Source organism: Mytilus trossulus, chromosome 2 (assembly GCF_036588685.1).
Source record: "Mytilus trossulus isolate FHL-02 chromosome 2, PNRI_Mtr1.1.1.hap1, whole genome shotgun sequence".
NCBI classification, from domain to species: domain Eukaryota; kingdom Metazoa; phylum Mollusca; class Bivalvia; order Mytilida; family Mytilidae; genus Mytilus; species Mytilus trossulus.
The window spans coordinates 30049074-30076765 of record NC_086374.1 but is presented as its reverse complement, the minus strand read 5'-3'; the positions used below and the strand labels follow the sequence as shown (position 1 = coordinate 30076765).

Sequence of the window (27692 nt, the reverse complement as noted above, 5' to 3'; positions counted from 1 at the left end):
GACATCCCCTGGTAGCGGGGAACCTCCTTGTCTAATATCCACAACCTAAGTCAAAGCTAAAAAGACTAACATCCCCATGTAGTTGGAACGTTAGTGCCAAATATTATCAACCTTAGCCTTCTATTTCTTGAGATATGGACTTAAGCATTAAACTCGGTTGCAAAAATATTCTAAAAACCATACAAGAAAGTTTTGACAAATTTTGTTTGTTTTTAAGCGAAAGTATGTAGATTTGATGTTCCATGTCAGCAACATACTTTTTTGTTTTACTTTCAACATTACCTTTAAAATATTGCTTGCTTCCATAGTCTTTGGCCAGTTATTAGACGGGCAGGTGACCATGCAGTTGAAATAGACGATATTTCTTCAATTGAAATGTTTAATGATAACAAAATCTTCTAATTGGTCAATATCAAAATGAAGAGAACACATATTTCGTTTCGCATCGTGCTTTTCTACCTGGCATTAGTGGCGAATCCAGGGGGTCCGGGGGTTGGAACCCTCTTTTACATTTTTTTAGAAGATCAATGCAATTGAATGGGGACATAAAGTTGGAACTCCCCTTTATCGTGGGCTAGGATCCCCATACCCAACCCTTATAAATGACAAGATCCACCCTGCTAGTTGTGAATCAAATTATTTGTATATATTTACTTATTATTTTTTTTTGCTTAGCTGTTATGAATTAAATGAGTCATGGAGATTGATCTGAAAAAGACTATGAAAGGCAAAAGCGAGGAACCAATCGTTTTTTTTTTTCATTTTTTATTGTTAGTCGTACAGAGCGGGTAGTGTACTTGTGATGGGTTGGTGGGGAGAGGGGTCAAACCCTTTAAGTAGAATATATCTTTAATAATAGCAGACGTCTAGATCTTATCACAGTTCACATTAAACTGTAACATTTCAATGCCCTTTCATTTAAACAATAACGTTTTTTCTCCCTATGATCTATTTCATTTTGTGTTCAGTATTGCTTCATATTGAAATATTATGCTAAGATTCCAAAGAAAACAAATATAAACTTACTTATGACTCGTTTCCACTGCTCCCGCTGATGTTGTTGCTGTCGATCTCCATCTTTAATTAGTCAGCACAGGAAGTAAAATACGGACCGTGGGAATCTGACCGTGAGAACGAATAAAGTTAACATCAAATAAGCAAGTTGACTTTTAATTAATTAACAATTCGACTTCTTATTTTATGTCATTTACATTAATATTAGCAAGTCGACATTGTAATGAAAACTATTTCTCTATCATTCCGACAAGTTGACTTCAACATGATGATTTAATATCAAATAAACAAGTTGTCGACTTAATCAATTAACAAGTTGAATACAACATGTCAACTTCTTATTACTATGCCATTATATTTATATTAGCAAGTCGACATTGTAAAACAATTTTCCAACATCATTCCGACAACTTGACTTCAATTTGATGATAAGATTCCAGCTTATAACACACAACTTAACTAACAATTCTGACTTATTAGCAACAAAATAACTTTACAAGGGGTGTACCATATGCGCTTCCATAAAGTAAGACCTAAAAAAGTCAAAATAACCAAAATTGTCAATTGTTCCTTTAATAAGGAGTTATTAAAGACATTTTTACACAAAATGATCAAAATCTTCTCCAATCTAGGCAAACAAATACAGGTGAGCGAATCAGGATCTTGAGGGCCTCTTGATTGTTTTTTTTGGGGGGTTAATCTGAATAGTGATTGGGGCTAAAAATAAAACAAAATAAATGCTCAATAGAGCTTATTTTTTTCTGAAAAGTACTGATATTCTTCTATGGATAAGGTTTTTGAACTTTGAAAATGGAACTTCATATATGTACATTATAAGACTCTATAAAACGTATGTGTATCTGCATCTCTTCCTTAAACTCTTTAATATCATGATTTAATGAGACTGTTTCAGAATGATAAAACGTATGTGTATCTGCATCTCTTCCTTAAACTCTTTAATATCATGATTTAATGAGACTGTTTCAGAATGATAAAACGTATGTGTATCTGCATCTCTTCCTTAAACTCTTTAATATCATGATTTAATGAGACTGTTTCAGAATGATTTCATATAAAATACAATGTCCTCCTCCTCCTATTTTTTGGTCAGAAGTATTTTTTATTTATATTTCCTTTGCCATGCATGCATGGATTTTGCAAATAACTTTGTTTTAATGTCTCACATTTTGTATCCGCAACTCCTCGCAGGCCAATTGCAACTTTTGTTGAAACTTTCTTATAATCTCAAACATAGTGTGTCCTCATGCACCCTATGTGGTTTTTTTTATCCGAATTATTAATTGGAATTTTCTTACCAAAACATTTTCGTTGCATTGCTTTATACCTCTTTTGTATATTTATATAAATCCTCCGAACCCTTTTATAACAATTCATTGACATTTTCTTTAATACTTTGTGTATATCTTAGTTTGATTTTGGGTCAGAGTAATTATCATAGTTTCCTATGGCAAATCATGTTAACACTACAGTAAAAATATATATATATACCCACCTTTACGACAAATTACTCATCCGTAAAATGCCATTGTTCACCTTCTATTTATTTTTTTAATTTATTTCAAGTATTAAGATATGTGACTATAAAACGATTGAGGGATTTCGATATGGTTTTTTCATATGCGAAAAGAAATCAAACCAAGTAGCACAATTTCATAGAAAATGCGCATATCCAATTTGATTTAGCAGATATACGTCAAATACGTTTTTAATTTTAATATTCTTCCATAATTCATCTACAGAATATATTGGAGCTATGTAAGCTGAACGATGAGATCGAGTCATTGATTAATTGTATCAAGAAGGAATTATACGCATCGGATGAGAAGAGGAGAATTTACATGGACAGCATAAGAGGTAGAGTTCATACCTCTAACATGTTCACCAGAAATGCCTTACAAGTGTGGAAAAAAGCCGCATTGAAGTCCTTAGCGAGAACAAACAACAGCATCACTACTAAACTGAAGGAAGAAAGAATCACATGGAAAAATGATATGGTAACAAAATACTAATAGAAACTTCCAATGAAATGACATTACTCTATACATAACTAATGTATCTGAACGTATCGCGGCCGATTTCGTTTCAAAGTGCGAATGAAGGGGGCATGGATGGTTCGCAATCTAATTAAAATATTGATCTCTGATTACGTTATACTGCATATGAGCAATCTAATTAAAATATTGATCTCTGATTACGTTATACTGCATATGCAGTAATAACGTAATCAGAGATCAATATTTTAATTAGATTGGGATGGTTCGCTCAATACACATAGTATGTTGGAATATATGTTATTTAAAAATTAGCCCAATCTGCTACTTTCAATCTTTACATCTTTTGTTATTTTAAAATTCTGTAAGATTTTATTGACAACCACCCTTTTATAAGGGAATACTTAGTTCAGTAACTGAATCAAATGTACCGATCATTACTTGGTCATTGACCCACATTTATTTAGTTTTGAAATGAGGAAGTTTTTAAACTACTAATGTCATGCAAATAAACTCATCATAGATACCAGGCCTTGCGGTCATAAAAATTTGGAGCATGTTTTTTGCACTCAGACTCCAAAATCAACCAATCAAATTGCTGGATTTCATGTTTCGAGCATGATTTTTGTGCTCCGAGCACTGAACAAAGTTTTATGCCTTTAAGGCCAGGACTAAAAGTTTTGCCAAATACAGCTAAGGTAATCTATGCCTGAGGTAGAAAAGCCTTAGTATTCAGACAACTTTCAACCTGAGATCAAATTACGTAGAAGTTAGCTACTATATAGGTCTATGTTTGCATTATCAAAGCAAAAGGTTATTCCAAAAGATAATATCATTTTCTTAACCATACAACTTAGGTCAATAGCACAATATGTTAAAAATAAAAGCAAACGCATTTGAGTAAAAAAGAATAAGAAAAAAGCTATTTCCCTTGTCTTATTCTGTTATGATACTATTCATAGGTCTGTTCAATTTTCCTTTGGTCTTTTAACCAATGATGAATAAATGAACTAGTCCATCACTCCATTTGATACCTCAACTACACAAGTTTCCTTACAAACAACAGTGAGATCAACGGTATATTGCTGGGTCTTCCAAGTGCTGCAAGAAACCTCTCTAAATCTGAAAGAAACATGGTCAAAATGTTTGAAATTTTTTATTGACAACATATTAGTAACGTTTGGAGGACGTGTTTGTCTACAAACATTCCGGCGACATTCTCATGGGAACCAACTGTCCTCTCTTCGTGACGACTTGTTTCAGTATCAACAGGGGGTGGACTTCATAAAGGAACTGCAAAGGAATAAAAAAAAATAAGTTATCAGTATCGGTTAACTTATTTTTTTTGCTATATGAAGATGATATTCTCTCACTACATAATTCAAAATTTAATGACTATGTTGAACGCTTTTGTCCCATTGAACTTGGGATAAAGTATACAACAGATAATATTAACAATTAAGTCTGCCTCTTATATTGATAATGCAGATTGGTTGACAAACAAAAGAGACATGATTACAGCTTTCCAATTGTTAACTTTCCAATTTAATAAACAATATACAAGCAGTGCCTGTATACGGAGTATATATCTCCCAGTTGATATGATGTTTCAAATATCGTGAATACAATCCGTCCCCTTTTCGACAAATGAGACCTTCCCAAATTTATAGACTTATCCCCGGTTTGCACTAACATGAGCAAAAACGACGGTGACACATTTGGAGCAGGACCTGGTTATCCCGCAGGAGCATCTGAAATCCTCCAATGTTTTGGTTTGTTTGGTGTCGCTCAGTCTTTAGTTTTCTATGTTGTTTTTTTTTCGTTTGTAGTCATGGCTTTGTCAGTTTATTTTCTATTTTTGAGTTTGAATGAGTATTTTTTCACCTCTATGTTATTCCAATAAGTCAAATAAATGAACATAATATACAATCACAGATTTAATCTTTATTATACATAGACAATATATGTAATGCACACTCGTCTGTTCGAAATAATTTGATTTGTATAATCTGTACAAACTGATGCTCACCAACTTTTTCTCCTGTTTCGATTTAAATAGCAAGTACAAATAATCTGTTTATTTACTATCAATCTATGTTATGTATGAACTTCTTTTGTATTCTTGTATATATCTAACTTTGAAACCTGTAACTCTTATATACATAACAGATTACTTAGATTTTCTTTCTCAATTTTATGTTAGATTAGTGAACACTGGGTGCTCAACATAGAGGTAGGATTCCATAAATAAAGCAAACAATAAGCGTATTGTTTCCTGCTTGCATGCAGGGTTAAAATCACAAAAACTTACTCATATTATAATTCTTTTTTTCGTTTTATTTCGTCAAGGATTTTTAAATTATAAATTCATATAATGATATGCACCAAAAATCTATGATTTCATTTCCAAACAATTTCTGCTTTTTAATACTAGTAATTATTCCTCTGCGCAGTGTCAACTGCTAAATTGGGGATAAAATGTATCGATTAAAATTATTATGTAATATGTGGGTTTGTCTTCATGTTGTTAATAGTCACAGTGTTAATCAATGACAATGTCTAGCCTGCCTTTTTACGATTTTTTAAATCAATTATGAATGTTTTCTTTAACTTTAGAAAATTCTTCTTGACACAAGTTTTACTTTATTTACTAGTTCCTTTATTTCCGATAAGAAGCAACACAGCTTATATGTATATCATAAATATATACATGTTTAATCTATACGTGTTTCTTGTTTCTCATTTTTTTTTTTTTTTTATGTAGAGTAGACCGTTGGTTTTCCCGTTTGAATGGTTTTACACTAGTAATTTTGGGGCCCTTTATAGCTTGTTGTTCGGTGTAGGCCAAGGCTCCGTGTTGAAGGCCGTACATTGACCTATCATGGTTTACTTTTTTAAAATTGTTATTTGGATGGAGAGTTGTCTCATTGGCACTCACACCACATCTTCCTATATCTATGTATATCATAAAGACAACAGTAGTATACCGCTGTTCAAAACTCATAAATCTATGGACAGAAAACAAAATCGGGGTAAAAAACTAAAACCGAGGGAAACGCATTAAATATAAGAGGAGAATAACGATATAACACTAAAATGTAACACACACAGAAACAGACCGAGCATCAGACAAAATCCCACAGAACATTTTACATACTAGTAAAATCAGAGGCAATATCATATAGTAGAAATCATTTAAAGGATTGTCCTGAAATTTTATATACAGGCAACAGTAGTTGTACAAAAGTCATAATATATCGGTGGCCTTTTTAGATATTTACCTAAATCAGACTTTTCCTTAACATTCTTTATTGACAATAACGGAACAAATCTTTAAAAAAAAAAGATGTACTTGTATAATTATGGTTTTTGATTTACAATTTTCTTATGTTAACATATTTTGGACATTTTGAAAATAATATGAAATTCATCCTCAATATCACCATGGTAAAATAAATACATAATATTTTATTAACGAAGACAACTGGTTGACTTTGAAGTTAAAGTTAAGCTTATGGTTATTCCAACACAATACATATTGATCTCTATCTTTAAATGCTACGTTGATGCGTCCGATGGATTTCAAGACATTGCGTATCAATATACCCACTGACTATACATATCTTACTTGGTCTGTTGATTATTTTCTCCTGTGAAAATTTCCAGTGGTAATGAGTTCAAGTACTTCAAAGTATTTAGAAGAAATCTGGATTTATATTAAACTGTTCTGGCTAATTGTCTGAATACATGATATCTGTACATATGGAATTTGTAATTCTAATATGACGTGCTTCTTTCGCTTTGTGAACAAACCCATGCTCTAAATCCAATAAAATGTGTTTGCACATGCGTATACTGACTTGTTAAGAATAATTAATTTTATCTAATTATCATGCACTTAATATATATTTCCTTAACTTTAAAACACTTTCAATCTCTAAAATGGTGCTCATGCTGTTACTAATTCATTTATTTTGACTGTAATGTGCTGCATTCCGAAATTGACTTATTTGACATAGATACGACAACCTTTCGTGCTGACTGTTCAAACTACTCCCTCTGAAAAATCACAGTGCCCGCCGTTTGCTTCTTTACAAACAAAAAAGAGAGGTTCATGAGAGAGCCTACACAAACGCTTTTTCACTTATACTTATCGGACACCGAAATAACCTTAATTGTTCTATTCAGAATCGAAATAATTGATGCAATTCGGACCGCTCTCTTTTGAAAGTTTTCTAATTTTCCTGCAGATAAGTTTGAAGGGGAATCCAGGCAGCACTTATATATTCAATGATTGGTCATATAGACTCTTTGTACGCTGGTGATTTTACTTGCTCATACCAACATGGCACGGCTCACTTTCGAAACATCAGTCTATATTATCATTAATGTGCCTCAGTCAGTTTAGTTTACGCTAGTGGTGTCAACGTATATTTGTTCCACCTAACAGAATTTCCAATGGAAACTTTATTATAAACATTGTCATAATACCTATACCGGTTGGAACAAATATTCTATACCATTTATTCCGTTAGGAACATTTACTGTAATATTTATTCCTGTGGAAATAATATTCCAGACTATTCTTTCCTTTTGGAACTTATGTTATGAAGGAACTTCTATTACTCCATTTTCAAATGTTTGGAGAAATACGTCCATTTGATGTCTATTGTAGTGATATCAAACATATTGTTTTTCTAGTGTTTATAACATTTGGTCAATTGAAATGTCATGCATTGTGTTGTCCAATTTCCTATTCGTTTTATGTCTTCCTGTAATTTCAAGTTATCTAATAGTTAATGGCGTCGATTAGCTGTAGAAAACAGAGTCGGCACCAAATAGTCCGATATCGGATGATATATAACGCGACATAGTTCATTTGTACCAGAAGTAGTATATATTTTCCATAAAAGATATGTGCAGAAACAATACCTCATTCCTTAAAAGATAAATACTAGTACATACAATGAATCAATTGCTCTCTTTGGGAAGAACCTCGATGATTATTTGCCTTTAAATTCTTTTTTTTGTGTTCAACTTTTTGTACAACAAACACATCGACGATGATATCATCAAAATGCTGGACATTTTGATCGACAACAAGTTTGTTGACTTTGGTAGATTAATATTTCGGCAAACAATCAGAATTCTTATGAGAACTTATTTCCTCTTCAGGCGGACTTGTTTTGTTTTCAATTAAAGCAGAATTCACATATAATTTTCAAAAAGACAAAACGAAAATCAATCTTCAAAATATCAGATGTAGTGAATCTGTCACTTTACAACCAACATTTCCCTCAATTTGTGTTTCCCTCTTCCTAATCGATTGGCAAGATTTGAACATATGTAAACTACGGTCATTTTGTTTTGGTAGCATTATATATTTTTACTAAATTAAAATTGTTGGTAACAGTGATGTTCAGCATTTTGTTATTTGTCGGTTTAAAGGCTTAAAGCTGCAGCTTTCTTGCAATTAGTTTCTGGTTTTTTTCGGTTTTTGATTTGCTTTCTGGCTTTTGGTATATCTAGAGAAATAACATATTTTTTTGTCTATTGAAAGATCTGTTGTTAGCTTATTTGAACTTATTTTATGGGGTTCTCAATCATTTCAAATTTGGCAGTTACCTCGTTTTCTATTATGATATTTATCATGGTTACTCTTCAGCAGTTTGATTAGTCGATTTATCTGAACATTGTTTATCCAGAGTTCTTATAATGATTTTGTTTTCTTTGTTTGATGTCTTTCTACGTTCTCTCGTCTAGTTGCAACCCCCTTTGTGTATTTGAAACAATTCTCTACTGCCTCGATTGCCTGGAAACAAAACATCTTCCATGATTGCCAATTGGTCCTCTATCAATGAAAATTGACTGCTTAGAAATAGCACAATAATGCAAAAGTGGCGATAACACACAAATTGATAAAAACAATTAAATCCATCATTGAATTACCCTTACATAAATCATAGTAAGTGGATTTATTCAGAGAGTGTTGTTAAATTGACCTTTGTTTTTTCCTCTATAATTTAGAGTAAATTAGAACGAATTTTAAAATATGCTTGTCCTCTACAACAATTTTGATATCAAACAAATGACAAACGATTCTAGTACGACTTACACGAATGTTTTCTCACTTCAGGACTTGATTAAAGACAAGAACACAAAGGAAATGGACCAACTGGACCGAACGATAAGTCTCTTAGAGGCGGAAGCTAAAAACCTCATTCAAACTGTTGTTAAGAAACTGGAAAGCCTGGAGAAGAATGTTCATATAGATGGGTCCAGTAATGAAGATTTCAGAAAGGTAAAAATGTAATTAGTTATAAGCAACTTGGATAAGCACTGTACTTGCTATAGAAAAAAAAAACACATAGTCACACGCACACAAAACTAATCTGAAATGTCCTTTTTTTCATTTATGTTTTAAGAGGCTTCCCATACTTTCTTTATTCCTAAATTCCAGTATCATGTAGAAATCATGTTTGTTGAAAAATAACGATATATCGATTATACTAATAATGATGATAATATAATTAATAGTACATGTACTATTGATAAAATTAAGAATTGAAACTATAGAAAAAAGATTTCAATACATAAAATGTCATTATTTGTCATAATCTCTAGACATAAGATGTTTACCAGGATATTTGAAATATGTAATTGGTTAGAACCAAGTATAACGCTGTATAGCTATGTACAATTAGTCCTTGGCATACATTTGACTTTTTTTTTACAGATGGTGAGAAGTCACATATCTTCAAACAAAGGCTCATCAGAGAAATTTGAAGAAGAAATAACAGAGGTTAAGGAGGGCCTTGTGAAAAATATCAAAGAAACCGAAACGAGATTACAGACATTCAAATCTGACATGGAAACTAATATGGACTCTAAGATTGAAGACATAAAAATAGATAGTGATATTCTCGACAAACAAATCAAATATCTGTCTAGATTAGTCAGAATTCTACTCAACCACGTCTCAAAAAGCGCAAAATAATAAAACATTTTTTCAATTTTATAAGAGTTGAAAAACTCTGTACTTTGTGCTTTTTTTATTGCGTTAGGCTCGATGAAAGTAGATATCTTTGTACTTATTAATGGCATAGCCCAACCACTGCTTTCTTCCAAAAGAATCAGACATTCTGAATTCAACATCGTTAATGATACCGACGTTGAAATATTTTTTTTTATTCTGAGAAAGGAGTTTATAAAGATAGTTTTGAAATAGCTTTCCACAAATTCAGCCTATGTATGAAAATATGCTGTTAGGAAGACTAGTTGTAACAATTTATCTAGTCTAGTAATACAAAATTTGATGAAAATTGTAGTGTTATTATTGTTTAAAATCTGGTATATATAAAGGAATATCTTAAAAACTTGTAAAACTTGTCAGTTTATTAAGTTTGTCCTAAGATTAAAAAAAAAAAAGAACACCAAACCCTCTCTTAATCATTGTGGAAGTATTGTTATATTTGCTGGAATTTAACAAAAAAAAAGGTCATTTGCATTTATGAGAGTATGTTTTAGCGTCACCTTGAAACTGAGGTTAGTTTGAGAAGGGTGTTTTAACTGTCTTTTTCAATTTTTTTTATAAGATACAAAAGGGAAATTTAAACTCATAGGTTGAAAATAAAAAGACAATGACAGGGCTAAAATAACAAGACCATCAGACAATTAACAATACACAAAACTCACCAAAGAAAACGAAAGACTAAGTAACACAAACCACTCCAAAAACAGAAGTGATCTCTGATGTTCATGAAGGATAAGCAGATCCTGCTCAATGTGCAACATCCCTTTGCATTTGTAGACCATATTAAACTAAATCACATAATAAATTTTGTTTATTTGACTACCAACAGGATCACCAATTCGCCAAAGATTTTAGAATTTGTCTATTAAGTCTAGCCCTCTCCTTGACTAAATAGACCCATTGATAAATGTTAGGGTTATAAGTGTAAAAGAGGGACGCAAGATACCAGAGGGAAGTCAAACTCATAAATCGAAAAAAAACCTGACAGCACCATGGCTAAAAATGAAAAAGACAAACAGACAAACAATAGTAAACATGACACAACATAAAAAACTAAAGAATAAGCAACACGAACCCCACCAAAAACTAGGGGAGATCTTCGGTGATCCGGAAGGGTAAGCAGATCCTGCTCCACATGTGGTACCCGTCGTGTTGCCCATGTATTAACACATCCGGCAAATAGTCTTATTCAATAAGTCACATTTATGAAAGGGAAGGGTATTGTAGTTACGACGTAAGAAACATATCCGATATCATCTGTAAAACGGTTATTCCATAACGGTCAACCAATCGATGACCTCCATAAAATTTACGAAGGGAAGATTTCAACTTTACCATTTGGAACTCTTGGTATGATAGCTTTCTGTGGGCAGCAACCCTTTATTAAGAAAATCATGATAGAAAGACAAGCACGGGAATGTCGTATCAATTGGGAGATATATACCCAGTATTCAGGTGCGACTGGAATGTTGCTACTTAGAAATGAAAAGTTCACAATTGGAAAGCTGAACTCATCTCATTTGTCGTAAAGTTTTGTTTTCAACCGACCCTCATTGTCAATTTCTAGATGTTATTCAAGATACAAGGCCGACTTAACTGTATCTGGTGTATCCTTTATCTCAAGTTCGATTGGATTGATGCGTTTAACATAGTAACGAAATTTTGAATTATTTAGTGAGAGAATACCATCTTTATAGCAGAAAGTAAAGTTAAATGATGTTGCTAACTTCTTATCTTTCTTCATAAGAAGTTCCTGTATGAATGCAGCCTCATAATAATAAAGAAATAAGTCGGCAAGAAGAGGGCACAATTGGTTCCCATTGTAATGTCGACAGTCTGTTGAAAAACACGTCATCCGAAAGTAACAAATATGTTGTCAATCAAGAAATTAAGTATCTTGATAATGTCAGATTCAGAGATTTATTTGTTTGAATAAGAGTTATTTTTTACATAGTAGGATGTAACCCTCCCTAAGACAAGATACTTGTATCTACGTTGGCCGTTTTTTTTTATGAAACAAAGCAATACTAACTCTTTCAATTTGTCTTTTAGTTTGGAGTGTGGAATACTTGTGTAAAGTGTAGAAAAGTCAAATGTTTTGATACTATACATGTAACAAGATGAAAGAGAGTTAGATTCTATGTACTCTAAAAGATCTTTGGAATGTTTTAGTATCCACCCATATCTGATGCACGCCACCTTTATAATAGACAGTTTCAAAATAACTCTGAAGCCCGGCTTTGATTGCTGATAAAATAGATGATAATAATTTAGAAAGAGGTTTCGTGGAGCACTTGGAAGACCCAGCAATATACCGTTGTTTGTAAGGACACTTATGTAGTTTAGATATCCAATACAGTGATGAAAGATCCAGTTCTTTATCTTTCGGCAAAATTCCAAAGGAACATATGGTTATCCCGGATTTTCTCTTTGGTAAGTGTCGTGAGGGTATATGTTGAGTTTCCAAGTGATTTGTCAAGACCTAATTCGATTATCAAGCACTTAATGTACTGTGTTTTACACACAAACATGATGTTGTTTTGGGCTTTATTTGTAAGACAATAACATATTTGTCATGGAGGTAGGATAAGTGTTTTGCAACATTTGGACTTGAAGTCGTTAATATTGAGAACCTGCAAAACGTGTTAGTAATTGAAAATTTTTGTTGCAGTAGGTTTAATATATAGGTATAAGAAATGATTGGTACAGGATGATCTTTGAAATAAGGAGGTATTTTCGACTGAACTAATTTATGATGAATGATATTGCCTAAGTTGACCCCATCGAGACCTTTGTTGGCACAGTAATGATTAAGATATTTTCTCTTTTTCATTTTTTCCAATGCGAACCGGTTTTAAAGTCCGAATATCCGAAATGATAACTGAAAGTTTTTATTGGTTTGAATGAGAGTTTGTCACAGTGATTTCAAAACATAAATTGAACAGAGAATAAAGTTTTGAAAGGGGTCATGAATAAAATTTCGTAATTGTTGTATACTTTTTATCAATTCGTAAAATTATATAGAAAAAAGTGAAAATGCAAAAATAGTGAACTTGATCTTCACTTGCGAGTTCAATATGTATAGAATCCCACGGAATAAACGTTAATTTGTAAGTTTGTTCTTTCAGTATACTGGGAGTGACATATGGAACTCTTGTAAACGACACAATTCACAACACAAAACATCATGCTCTCAGTTCCTCAGAATCTTTAAAAGTTGTGATTAAATATAACACAGACTATCTTAAATTAACCATTTAAATTCCAGAAATGACAATGTCATTAAGATACAACAAGAAAATCACTACAGAAACAGACAGCTTTGACAGGCATGTGAACATGTCACTGACTACAGGAAATCTGGGTTTATTTGCTAGCATGTGGTTGTCCCTATCCATCATACCCTAATTTTCAATGACAGTCCAAATATCATGTCGGTCAATCACCGCGTCGATCTTCTTTGACCAACATGTAGTGTATAACTTGTTAGTTTTTTTCCCTCGTCCTGAAGCTGAATAAGCAATCGCGCAATTTCAAATCACTTAATCTCTTGCCCTAAAGTTTTTTTATTTCAAATTGTACTTTTCGTTTTAATTATAAGCACGTACTTTAAAACGTAAGTTCGACATTTTTGCTGGTTGAGGTAGTTGACTGAATGATGCGATATTTCTTTTGTGAATTCTGTCAATGGACAACACAATGCACTTGCTAATATTTATATTACAAAAGTAAACAAATTATGAACAAAGGAAGAAGTGCCAAAGTATTCCGTAATTATAGGTTAATAATACCAGGATAAACTGCATAATATTACCATTATTGAATATGTAGTTATCGTTATCCGGTCGGTTTAAAATGTTTGATTCCAACCAGGCTTTATACGTCCAAAGTAGCAATTATTCACTTTCGTATCGATCTAGTTAAACGTTCTTATGAATTTTACTTTGGTTATAAAAGTGACATACGACTAATTTAAATACAACACATTATAAAAAGCCCAGACGACAAGCCTGCATGCAATGTAAGTACTTATTCATTTTTATACTAATAGTTTTAATATTTTCTTTTGTGTGACAGGAATTTCTAAAAATAACACCTTTAACAGTAAGATACATGCCACTTGATTTCTGACATAACTTGGTTTCGAACCATTTATATAGATATAGGAAGATGTGGTGTGAGTGCCAATGAGACAACTCACCATCCAAATAACAATTTAAAAAGTAAACCATTTATATGTTTATTTGTTTTTGTACTTTTTCCGCTGACTCATATGTGGTGCATAACTAAGAAAAATATCTTTCCCAAATAGTCTCTGTTTATAGATTTTTTAAGACTTACGTTTGCCTATAAACGCTAACATTGTTTGTAAAGAATTTCTGTGGTAAGCATTTTCAAAGGGCGAAAATGTCGTCCGAAACGTGGAAAATTCGAAAGTTTACAGAGATAATGGGTCGGAAAGTGGATGTTCCCAATGCGCATTTGATCGAATTTGGTTTTTTTCGAGTTGCCGACGAAATTTTCGACCTTTAAAAATGCTAACCCCAGTAATTCTGTACTCTAACGTTGTTGTACTATTCAATAGCTATATATGTTAGGGCAGCGTAATCCTTTGCCATATAGAAATAAAGAGACAATGGGTCGGAAAGTGGGTGACTCAATGCATATTTTGAATTCGGCTTTATTTTCTTGTTTCGGACGAAATTTTCGGCCGTAAGGAATGCTTACCTCAAAAAATATTCGCCCTGTCGTTGTAGTACTATCCAATAGCTATTTAATAGAGCAGAGTCAATAATCCCTAGCCATACAGAACTGACGAGGCAATGGATTTGAACAAGTGGGTGACCCCAAAACGTATTTATAAAATGTGACTTTTTTCCGTGTTACGGACGACATTTTCGGCCTTTAAGAATACTTACCCCAGAAATTCTCTACCCTCATGTTGTATACTATTCATTAGTTATACGTTATGGTAGCGTATATAATCCCTAGCCATAAAAAAAAACTACAGAGACAATAGGCCGGAAAGTGGGTATCCCAATGCGTATTCTATCGAAATTGCCTTAATTTCCATGTTTCGAACGACATTTTAGGCCTGTAAGAATGCTTACCCCAAAAATTCTTCATCCTCCCGCGGAAGTTATATTCACTAGCTATTTATTAGAGCAGAGTCTATAATCCCTAGCCATACAGAACTGTCAGACAGGGTTAAAACAAGTGGGTGACCCCAATGCGTATTTTTCAAATTTGACTTTTTTCCATGTTTCTGACAAAGTGTTCGGCCGTTAGGAATGCTAAACCCCATACACAATTGGTATTTATAAGAGCAAAGTCCTAGCCATACAAAGCAGCCGTTGCAACGGGTTTGAACATTGGCTGACCCCAATGCGTATTTTCCTAGCCATACAGAACTGCCGAGGCAATGGTTAGACTATGTGGGTAACCCCAACGCGTATTTCATCAACTTTGACTTTTTTTTCGTGTTACGGGGGAAATGTTCGGCCTTTAAGAATGCTTACCGAAGAAATTCTTTACCCTCTTGTTGTAGTTATATCCAATAAATACACGTTATTGCAGCCTTTATAATCCCTAGCCATACAGAACTACAGAGACAATGGTTCGGAAAGTGGGTGTCCCCAATGCATATTTTATCCAATATGGCTGCATTTTCATGTTTTTGAGGACATTTTCGGCCGTTAGGAATGATTATCCTAGAAATTATATACCCTCACAACGTTGAGCACGATGTTCCTACAACACGACGTTACACCACCACGACGTCAAAGAGAGTTTTCTGAAACTTTTGACGTACATTTATTCAATTTTCAACTTTCATTTGCTTTTGTTATGTAGTTGTTTGATTCTAAATCAGTCTCTATTAATTTTGTGATGTCCATTTACCATGAATTTATTTATCCAAAGTTGTGGAAACTGATTAAATAATTTTTACCCTTAATTCACTTTAAAATGTTGTATTGTCGTAAGAAATGAAGTTGAAGGAAGGAAAAATGGAACAGAAGTATACAGTTTTCAATAAATGAATTACTAAAATTGCATGGTGCCGCATATCATCTGTCATTGTAAATTTTTCATATCTTGATTCAACCCTAATACAAATATATCCGACACTCTGCAAGTAAATAAAACATATTTACCCTTGATTAATTTGAATTGAATTGTATTAAAAATTTGCTTGACACATAACTTGTCGAAATACAACCATTTAATACAATTAGTATAACCCGATCTTGAAAATTATTTTCCCAGTCAGTTTAAAATGTACTAATCTTCTCCTGAATCGTCCGTATAATACGGGGTTGCATTAATTCAATGAAACTGTTTTTGTCGCTTTTTCCAATAAGTCTTTCAGTTACCTCCGTTTCATGCACAACATGCACCGTGGTTTTTTTTTCGACAAGCAGCAATTTTTTTTTAATTTCACCACGCCATTCGTTGATTTTTTACGTTTTTCGACGTTTGGACAGTTGGCTACCGTTTTGTAATGTTTCGTAGCGTTTTATTCCTTTAAGACCCAAACATGCAGTTAATAAAAAAAGAATCTAGACTTTATGTTTTTTCCGTGTATCTTACTTTTGTTTTGGTAAATTATAAATTACTTATTGAAATATCCGGTAAAAAAACCCGCATTAATTGCTTGGAAAAATGAAATATCAACTTGGACAAAATGGCTACCGCTTGAAAAACGGCTGTGTAGAGATGGTTTTATAGAATCTACAATTTTTGAACTCACGAACAATGAGGCAAATGTTTGTTCTTTCGGTAGATGTTATAATTATTTCACATTTTTCAGACATTTTTAGCCATGTCTACTTATAAAACTACCTTTTAGCCGTTAAGTCAACGAAGAACGTCATTGGACATTTTTCTTATTCCAGTTTAATATGCAGCCACCGAGTCAAACGAAATTCGACAAAAGCCCGGCTTTAATTTAACCAAGAACTGACACACTTCGTTGCTTCTGTCAAGTTTCGGGAAGATCAGAGGATAAGAAATAGGATCACTATACATACTAAGAGATAAAACAGTTGTTCAAAATGTAACGTTGGACATCCGTTTTTTTTCATATAGCTTTGTTGTTTTAATCCTCAAATATACTAGATATTACTAAACATATGACCAAGAGCTATAAGAACATAAAGGAAAACAAATACTGAATTAGTTTTTATAGTGGTTAGTGTTTGTTAACATTTTATTTTATATTGCGGAGGAAATTTCGAAAATTCTGTTTTAAATCATAGGGGTTGTAGGAACAGCGTGCGTGACGTTCACGTTGCAGTACCATCCGATACGTATACATAAGGGCACCGGTTATAGTCCCTTATCATAAGGAACTACAGAGACAATGGGTCTGAAAGTGGATGCCCTCAATGCGTATTTTATCGTATTTGGCTTTAATTTCATGTTTCAGACGAAATTTAAGGCCGTTAGGAATGCTAACCACAAAAATTTTTGCCTTCTCGTTATATAACTATCAAAAAGCTATTTATAAGATTGGAGACTATAATCTCTAGTCATACAGAACTTCCGGAGAATTGGTTTGAAAAAGTATAGGTGACCCCCATGCGTATTTTATCAAATTTACACTTTTCCCGTGTTACGGACAAATATTTCGTCCTTAATGAATACAAGCCAAAGAAATTACTTGGCCTTTCGTTGTATTAATACCCCATTGCTATTTATCAGAGCAGAGTCTATAATCCCTAGCCATACAGAACTGCCGATGCAATGGTTTGAACATGTGGGTAACTCCAACGCGTATTTTATCAACTTTTACCTTTTTTTATCGTGTTACGGAGGAAATATTCGGCCTGTAAGAATGCTTATCCAAGAAATTCTTTACCCTCTTGTTGTAGCACTATCCAATAGATACACGTTAGTGCAGCCTTTATTATACCTAGCCATACAGAACTACAGAAACAATGGTTCGGAAAGTGGGTGGCTCCAATGCGTATTTTATCGAATATGGCTATATTTTCATGTTTCGGACAACATTGTTGGCCGTTAGGAATTATTATCCTAGAAATGATTTAACCTTACGTTGTAGTACCATCCGATTGCATTACATAAGGGCACTGGTTATAATCCCTTGTCATTAGGAACTACAGAGACAATGGGTCGGGAAGTGCGTATTTTATCGAATTGGGCTTTATTTTCATGTTACGGACGACATTTTTAGCCTTTAAGAATGCTTACTCCAGAAATTCGTAACCCTCACTTTGTAGTACCATCCAAAAGCGATACATGAGGGCAGCGTTTATAATCCCTAGCCATAAAGAACTACAGAGACCATGGGGCGGGAAGTGAGTGCCCCGATGCGTATTTTATCGAATATGGCCTTATTTCCATTTTTCGGCCGTTAGGAATGCTTACCCTAGAAATAATTTGCCCTTTCGTGGTAGTAATACCCAATTACTATTTATTAGAGCAGAGTCTATAATCCCTAGCCACACAGAACTGCCGATCCAATTGGTTTAAACAAGTGGATAACCCCAAAGCGTATTTTATCAAATTTTACTTTTTCACATTTTACAGACAAATAGTTCGGCCCTCAAGAATGCTATCCATAGAAATTCTTTGTCCTTTCGTTGTGGTATAAGCTATTTATTAAAATAGAGTTTATAATCCCTAGCCATACAGAACTGTCGAGGCAATGGGTTTCAATGTGTGGCTATCCCCAATGCTCACCCAAGAAATTCTTTACCCTCCCGTTTTAGTACTATCCAAAGATATACGTAAGTGCAGTCAACGGTTTATATATATATAATCCTTAGCAATATACTATTAACATTTTGTTTTACATCAAAATTCATCAATTTAGTCGTTAATATGAGTTTCGAAAATAGCAAATGTGGCTTAAACGTGAAGTTATATACATCTACATCTACATAATACTTCTTAACTTCAATATGACGAAGATTACAAGAAGGTAAATACTAGGGAAACAAATTAAAATCTATCTGACATATTTACAATAATTTCAAACATTTTTTTTTTTTTTTCATTTATAGATAAAAACATAATTTGATTTAGCAATACATATGTGGTTTTGCACCAGACTTATATGCTTCTAAGTCTGGGCTACAGGCTACTTGGTATGGTAAGGAATTCCACAACCTTATTGTTCTGTGGGAAAATGAATATGAATGATATTTTGTGGGAGAGAATGGCTGTATAAATTTATGTTCTTTTGATGATATTAGCCGGTATTTATTGACTGGGATGGAAACTAATTGATGAAGAATTTTATATACTAAGTAGCATGGTGACTGATGCCAGATATCATGGCTTCTTTGTCAGTGTAGTGTTGGCCATCTTAGACGTTATTGGTAGCTCTTCTCTGAACCATTTCAATTTTGATCTGACATATGTTTTACTATGTATACTAATCACATCCTGGAAATAACAGATCGTCATCATGTCGGTTTTTTAAAGTTGTATATGCTAATTACAAATCCATAAATTTGAACGGTTAGAATTTTGTTAATGGGATATAAAAATCGTTTATTCGGCCAGTTTCTTCATAAGAAAATATCTGTACCAAGTTAGGAATAATATGTCAGTTGCTATCCGTTCGTTTGATGTGTTTCAGCATTTGATTTTGCCATTTGAAAAGATTAGAGACTTTCCTTTCAAGTTGAATCATTTCCTCAAAGTTTAGCCTGTTTGTGATTTTACCAGTAGGTATCCTTTTAAAAAAAAATTGTCACAAATCTTATGAAAAAATAAAATATTGATTTGTAAAAATCGTCATTCTATAATGTAGTCATAGTGTATTTTCATTATTTCTTTTTTTATTAATTCCGAAGTCCGGAGTCCAAGCACCGGGTGACCGGTAATGATTTTATATTTTATTATCACTTTTCATAAATATAGAAATCCTCTGAGCGTTTAATTTTGTGTTGTTTACCTTGACGCTATCCAAAAAATATGTAGGGGCGATTGTTAGAATTAACACATATTACGCATAGTATATTTGATATAATCTTACTAATCACATAAACATGTAACATTTGAAATTGTTAACCCTAACACAGTGGTGTAGTGTGGTGTTTGCTTTCACGAGTGTATTGGTTAAAGTCAAACATCTATTAGATAGAGATCCATTTCCATATCAACGTGAAGTTGTTTACATTTCTGTAGGGAAAACCGGAAAAAGCAGACAACAAAATCAGCCAAGTGTGGCGGATGTAAAAGTGGCAGAAGAAGAAAAAAGATGACACCTGACGGAGAACAAGAGGAAAAAGAAGTCGAAATTCTGCTTCCAAACACAACAATCGTTACACACTGTATCTTGAAAAATGATTCTCAAAGATTTGTGAGGTGTTTTGAAGATGATGAGGATGCTTTCAAAGACACAGTTGCTGAGTTGATTAATCAACGTGGAGAAGATGGAAAATCGCCTCTTGATCTTGCAGCTACTTTAGGACGTGGTGATATTTCGAAGGAATTGATTCAGCGGGGTGCTGATGTATTAGCAGTTAACTGTCAAGGTATAACTACATGTACTACTAAATACAAACAATACTGGGTGCTAACCTTGCATTTAGGTTCAATATTGTTTTATAGCCCCAAATAGACCTTATAGCTAATTTGAAATCTGTGCTGCTTGACCCATAAATATGTGGCATAAGACTGTGCCTCTTGAACTATTGACATCATATATATACAGCAATATTTTTTTCATTGCGGTGTCAGTTATTTTTAATTATGACATTAAAATTTTAAAGGAACCTCTGGAATGTCTAGTATTAAATTGAGCCAAATATATGTACCAATGAGGCATATTTTTAAAAGTTTACCCTTGTTTTACGTTAATTTGTTTCAGTTCTCTAACTGATGTTTGCCTGAACCAAATATTATGAAACATGCACACAATGCTTATTACCCTCTCAGATCAAACAACTAATTAATTCAAAGTAGGCAGTTTAAATCTAGAAAATACATGTATTGCTAAACTTTCACTAAAGGTTAATAATATTTCGATTATTTTAAATTTTATTTTAGGTTATTGTGCAATGCATCATGCAGCTGCCTGGGGAAAGTTAGGTGTATTGAAAGTTTTGGTAGAAGCACTATCAGATTTACAACAGAAGAACATTCATGGAGAAAGACCAAGAGAAACAGCCCTCAGATATAACAAAACTGAATGTGTTGACTTTTTAGACTGGGCTGGTTTGTATTTATGATTCATTCTGATAATGAGATTCTCATAGAAATTGTCCTGTACAGATTATTACTTGCTTTATGTTATAAAAACATGTTTGTCTTACATGTATTTATACTAATAATTGCAATGCATAAAACAATTTTATTGTCTAGTCATCTTTATTTTTTAGTGTAATTCTTGTTGACATAAAAGAGTGATTGTTCTTACTCTAGAATCTTCTCATGAGCTTTGATGTTGATATTTTTGTAGAAGCTAAAGTTGACCTGCAAAACTTCATTAAAACAACACAAGAAACTCTGGCAGATGGAGAGAAAGTCCAAGGGAGGTTAACCAAAGATGACAAAGTAAGTGGAGACAGTAATTTAATGACTTAACAATCAAATAACATTGATGAAAAGTCAACATATTATCATCTACAATACGCAAGACAAGTTTTGGGGGCCTTTAATAGGTTGACGACAGATGTTCAGAGTGGGCCAAGCCTCTTTACTGAAGCCCATAGTACTTTTACCTATACTCATTTACTTTAAAAAATTGTGACTTGGAAGGAGAGTTGTCTCATTGGCATACATACCACATCTTCTTATATCTATTTAAAAATTCATTGATCTCAGATTTTTTAGCTTATGAATGTAATGGGTTTACATGTAAACATTTTATCTTTTTTAATGTATCAGTTCCAAGTTCAGGTCTAGTACTAAATTTTCCACAATCATGTCATCTAGTACTGTGGATTCATTTAATTAGGGCCCCGCCTTTAGGCGGGTTGCCCTATAGTGATCAGTCTGTTCCTCCGTCCGTAACACTTTAACTTTGTGTCCGTTCCATATCTAGAGAACCATTATGATTTCCTACTTTATACTTTTCACGTTTATTAACCACCACCAGAGGGCGTGTCATGATATATGTACAACTTCCAAGGTCAAAGGTCAAGGTCAAAAACTTTGGTTTCAGTTGACAACCCTGTGTCCTGTGGTGAAGATCGTTTCCGCTCTATATTTTGAGAACCGTTATGATTTCAAATATTATACTTGACATCCATTTTAACCAACACCAGAGGGTGTGTCATGATATATGTACAACTTCCTAGGTCAAAGGTCTGTCTGTCTGTTGGTCTATCCATCGCTAACAAATTTGATCCAAACTATATTTTGAGAGGACAGCTGTTATTATTTCATACTTTATACCTGTCAGTCACAAAAATATCCAACTTAAAATATATATTATCCAACACCAGAGAATGTGTCATAATGTATTCATCCTAGGTCAAAGGTCAGTCTGTCGGTCTGTCCATCCATTCTTTGTTCTTAACAAATTGTGTCCGCTCTACCTCTCGAGAACCGTTAATATTTCATACTTTATACTTGGTGGGTCATAATATATTGAAGGCATAATTCTAAAAATATGTGACAAATATCAATTGGGCAGCACCTTTAAACATATTGTTCAAACATCAATCCATATATCCAGAAGTCAACTTAGAGTAGTCAACAATGAGTTCACATCATGCAGTCATATCACTATTATACTATGAAAGTAAGTTGAGAATATTTATCAGTTTTAACTTCAAATCTTAGAATAAAATCACACATGAGACTATGTAATAACTTCAAATAATGCTTCATATCAGATTATCCATACAACTTATTTACCCCACGTTATTGACAGCGGGGCCCACAGAGATGGCTCCCATCTCAATGGTATCTAGTTTTCGTTGATAACAATTTTCGTGGATTGAGGAAAATTAGGACTTTTCGTACACACTGGTATTAAATTTTGTGGTTTTCCTAAAGTATGCGTACAAGTCTATAAAAAATTAGCAATTTGTTGAACATTTGAATTCACGGTTCACCCTTACCCACTAAATCCATGAAAATTGGTATCCAACGAAAAATAATAAAACCACATGTACAGTATAAGGGTGCAGGCTTTCATATTCTAATCTGAAAAGGATACAGAAGCACATTGTAACAAAAAAATTATTCTTACAAATAAAAAAAAAAATCATCCATGTCTGTTGCCAATGTTGTCTGAAGCAAAAAACTGTTAACTTTAGGTGGTATGTTAGTCAATTCTTCTATTTTCCTACTAAATCATGATGTCATTTTGTGAAGATTCTTTTTACATTTTTCATCATTTTCTTATTTACATGTCAGTGCCAAAATTGAACCTTTTTTGAAACCTACTTCTTTGACTTATCTATACTTTCATTATAAATAGGAGATAGTAATTTTGTTAGAAAAAAAATAAGTTTACTGATTTTAGATGTCAAATATCCCATAAGTGTGGTATAAATTATGTTTTTTCAGAACATCATTACAAATACGTGTAAAGAGAAGGCTGAGTGGGTAGAGAGGACAACTGATGCTACAACTAAAGATTTTATTACACAGAAAATGGCACTTGAGGAAGTAATCAATCCCATCATGCAAAAACTCAATGAACCTCGTATGTACACATTTATATTTATATATTTCTTGTATGTTTTGGGGCAGGTTTGTGTAATTTTTTGGTTTCGGCAACTGGTATAGGTTATTATGTGAATTTTGGGGTAAAAAAGTTGCTTAAAAGTAAACAATTTTAATTGTAGGTTTCTTGGAGAATAGTGTTTGCCAGTTAAAAAGCAAAGCAAGTCTGCAAATTTGCACTGGTTTAAATTTCTCTGAACAGCAAGGCTGACATTTATTCTTCAACATGTATTCATTAACACTTGAACATATTTTGGTAGATCATGGAATTGCATATTATAATTTCAATAGACTTATTCAGTTGTTTATTTAATATATTCCTGAATGATGTTTTGAACATAATATGTCTCCTTTAGACAAAGACACAAGTAAAGACATCATCATCATCATCATCATCATAACTTATTAGATGTTCCTGTCATTGCTTGGACATATCAATAATAAAAATAGGGTTATGCATATTTGTCCCAATGATCTTTAAATAATCTTGATGGTTAATTCAAAAAGTTTCAAATTAAAGATAAAAGTACATGTCTATACAGAGATGAAAACATATGTAATTTATGATTGGAATTCCTTTCAACATTGAATGAATACTAACCAAGTAGAATTTTGCTGTTGAAAAAGTAAACAAATTGCTGATGACAATTTATAAGCCCTGCTAGATTTTAATATTTGTCCATATTGGTTATATTTTGAATTGTTACTTTAGTAGAAATAAGTGCTCTTTCATTGGGTAAGTTTATGATTAAAATCCTTGAAATTGTTTATGTTGATTTTTTTACATTGTTCCACATTTCCATCATTATCTGTAACTCCATTCCATAAATAGGCCTATGAGTACGTATAATATACTGAGTTGTCTCCCTTCAGCTTCCACCATTATTTTTTATATCTTTCATGTTAACCAATGTAAGAATATACTAATTCACCTTCTCTTTTGAAACAGTGGTCAGCTGTTTGTAACAGTAAAATCCTTATAAACAGATCTAGAACTCTGGTTATATAGAAAACTTGTTTAAACTGAATTCCTGTGTCTCTGGACAATTTGTGATGGGTTTTTATCTTCAATAGAGACTCACCGTCTGATATAATCTAGTAAAGCCTGAATTGCATAATCAGTATCAGATACAGAAATTTTTATAAGGGGGCCAATTGACTTTCTGAGAGAGGACTCTCTCCAGTCATGCTTCAGTGATTCCCTATATAATCAACATTATTTTCCCCACAAAAAAGGGGGGGGGGGGGTGTCTAGGCCTCTGACAACATTATTTATAATTTCAACCAAATTGAGATTAGCAAACTATGAATACTTAAAACATCAAAGGACATATTATGCAATACCACTATACACAATCAGAAGAGGATCACAGTTTGTCTCGCCCTTAAATTTCAATTCTACAGTTGAAAGGGTTTCTTGTAATTATTTTTATATTTTTTTGCATGTGTTGACTTTTGAAATACAATGTTTGTATAATTTCATTTTAATCACAGTTGAATCAGTAAGTAGACTAATGTGTGTATGTCAATTTGAATCCTGTGTGTCTGTAAACTTGACTTTACATTTAAATTGTTCTGTGAATTAGAATGAATTTTGAGTGTGATCATTCTCGTTGCCCAGAGTTTCTGACTTTACTCTGCATACTATTTACTATTACATGTATCTTTTGTCAAATATGAGACAAGACCTTTTGTGTATAACACTTTACAGATTAATTTAAAGTATAAAAGGTTCATTCAGTTAACAAAGATGTCACAAAAGTTACTTTTGCAGTATTCATAAACATTGAAGTGAATTTTAAATTAGCTCCTTATGAAGATAAATTTATATCTTTTTCTGAAAAAAAATTCTCTATAAAGTTAAATCTGACAGTATGAACTTTCAGTTAATGTTCTGGCTATTGGTTTTCTACATAAAAACATTTAACTACTAACTTATTGAAAAATATCAATTTGAATAACCTTAAATGAAGTACAGAATTTCAGGAGAATTTAACCAGATGTTCATGATTTAGACCCATATGTGGACATGGAACTCTGGTTTTACGAGAATGTTAGTAGTGTTGACTTCACCATCTGTTTTTGTAACATTCTGTAAGCAGATAAAATTTAATCATTGCAGTGCACATTTTTCTGACAGTAGTTGAACATTTTATTTTTTTAGTAAACTTAACAAATTGAAGTTTTATATTTAGCGCTTTTGAAAATGACAGAATAGAAAATTGAATATAGAAAAAAACAATACATATGCATTTGAAAATTATCATGTAACAGACTTTTTTGCTCATACTGCCATATGAAGTAGGGGTTAAGAAAAATAAGTTTTTGGAAATATTACAGAAAAGACTTTGAAAAAGAAAAATAATCTAAATGAGATCAACATGATTTTTGTGCTATTAGAGCTATAGCAGACAAACATTGGTCTAATTTGATATTGGAATGCAGCTAGTGAGTCAAATTTTCTTAAAAGGGGGTTTCCATGATCTGAGTTCTGGCACAAATACTAAATTTTAATCCTGGTATCTGTGATGAGTTTTTTTATTTATGGGCACAGATAAAATTGCTATTTTATTATGCATTCTGGTACAAGAAATTTTTGAATTGTCTAAAGAGTGTAAGTCTGACCAGAAGTAAAGGATAAGTTTTGGATAAGTTAATTCCAAATTCAATTCTAGACTGCCTAGTGACAAAAAGTTTTTGTTACCTGCATCTTTAATCTCTTTCTTTGCTGTCCTATTATTGAAGATATCAAAAAAACATTCTCCATATAAGTAGGGCAACAATGCTTATAGAAAACTGTGCCAGTGCATGTTTTGCTGGACTGAATTCAGGTGGTAAATGTGTGTTATTGTTTTTCTTCATGAAGAAAGAACTTTCACTTTAATTTGACGATGTTTGATTCATATTCTTATATTTTAATTCTTACAGGCTCTTTGTAAATGCATGTGTATTTGATTTTAATCTTATTTTGTATATTAATCTTTTCTAAACAATATAAAACACTGACTAGACTCATCAACATGAAATCTTTTCATTACTTGGAAATTTTTAATTTTGTAATTTTTTGTAATGTTTTGTAAACCTAATTAAAAAATTTATGAAAAGTATACTTTTTTCTGAATTTGTGTGCATATAGAGAAAGGGAGGAGTTATCTCCCATATCATTGATAAATGATTAAAAGGCTAGCTATGTAATTTTGGAATGATTTATACTGCAGTAAAATTTTGATTATGGACACATTTCATAGTTTAAAAAATATTCTAACAGTAATTCCATAAATACATAGTGAAAAACACCAAAACAATTAAAAACAAATATAGCTACTTTATGATTACCAGGTATTTTAGCTTCTTCAAGTTTACTTTGGTATTTGATTTATTTATATTTAATTTATTTCAAAGTTATTTTCATTATTTTGGTTGATTGCAAATGGGTATATTTATATATAATATTTGAATATCGCATTGTTTCTTTTTCTACTTTTAGCCACAGAAAGGAGCGAAAAAAGGTAAATAAAATCCAGAGCAGCTACAGACTATTTAGAATTAAGGAGGAGTTTAGTGTGTTACAAGACTTTATTGATACATCATTATGTATTTCGTTATTATTTTTTATTTTAAAAAATGTTTTGAATAAATTGTTGAAATAATATGCATATTTCATTTAATTTACTATTAGAACAGAAAATATTATTTTCCTTTTTTTAAGATAGTAATGGTTAATAACCCTGACTGCCTTCAAATATGGATGCTATCAGTAGTGAAAACAATTCTGTAGACTTTTTACTTTAAATAAAAGGTCTAATATATTTTGTCTACATTATTCTTTAAGGGCATACGATACAGTTACAGGGAAGGTAATGACGTTGCTAACGTAATTTGTTATTTTCGCGACGTCAAACTGTGACATATCGAGAAAAGATGCATTTTTCGACTGATTTTCATCATTCAAACTGATTTAATTTGAAAACGAGTTC

At 32.5% G+C, this 27692-nt stretch overlaps 2 protein-coding genes across 4 annotated transcripts in view; both read left to right on the top strand.

Annotated features, from left to right (window-relative positions):
* LOC134705029 (uncharacterized) overlaps positions 1-10371 on the top strand; it is a 30596-nt gene extending 20225 nt beyond the window's left edge. The window contains exons 3-5 of the mRNA XM_063563798.1: positions 2775-3029; positions 9163-9327; positions 9763-10371. Coding sequence (XP_063419868.1) covers positions 2775-3029; positions 9163-9327; positions 9763-10023 — 681 coding nt within the window. The 3' untranslated portion in view covers positions 10024-10371. The remainder of the gene's footprint in view (positions 1-2774; positions 3030-9162; positions 9328-9762) is intronic.
* A 3573-nt stretch (positions 10372-13944) lies between these two features.
* Positions 13945-27365, top strand: LOC134706957 (ankyrin repeat domain-containing protein 45-like). 3 transcript variants are annotated; one of them, XM_063566345.1, is made up of 7 exons: positions 13945-14080; positions 20221-20570; positions 21085-21252; positions 21497-21591; positions 23557-23695; positions 24428-24451; positions 27203-27365. In XM_063566345.1, coding segments are annotated over exons 1-7 (804 nt in total). In that variant the 5' UTR covers positions 13945-14078; the 3' UTR covers positions 27229-27365. The 3 variants fall into 3 exon arrangements, with proteins under 3 accessions (XP_063422415.1, XP_063422417.1, XP_063422416.1); XM_063566346.1 differs by lacking the exon at positions 13945-14080 and adding an exon at positions 19971-20009; XM_063566347.1 differs by lacking the exon at positions 24428-24451 and having other exon boundaries at positions 13946-14080.
* Positions 27366-27692: the final 327 nt, after the last annotated feature.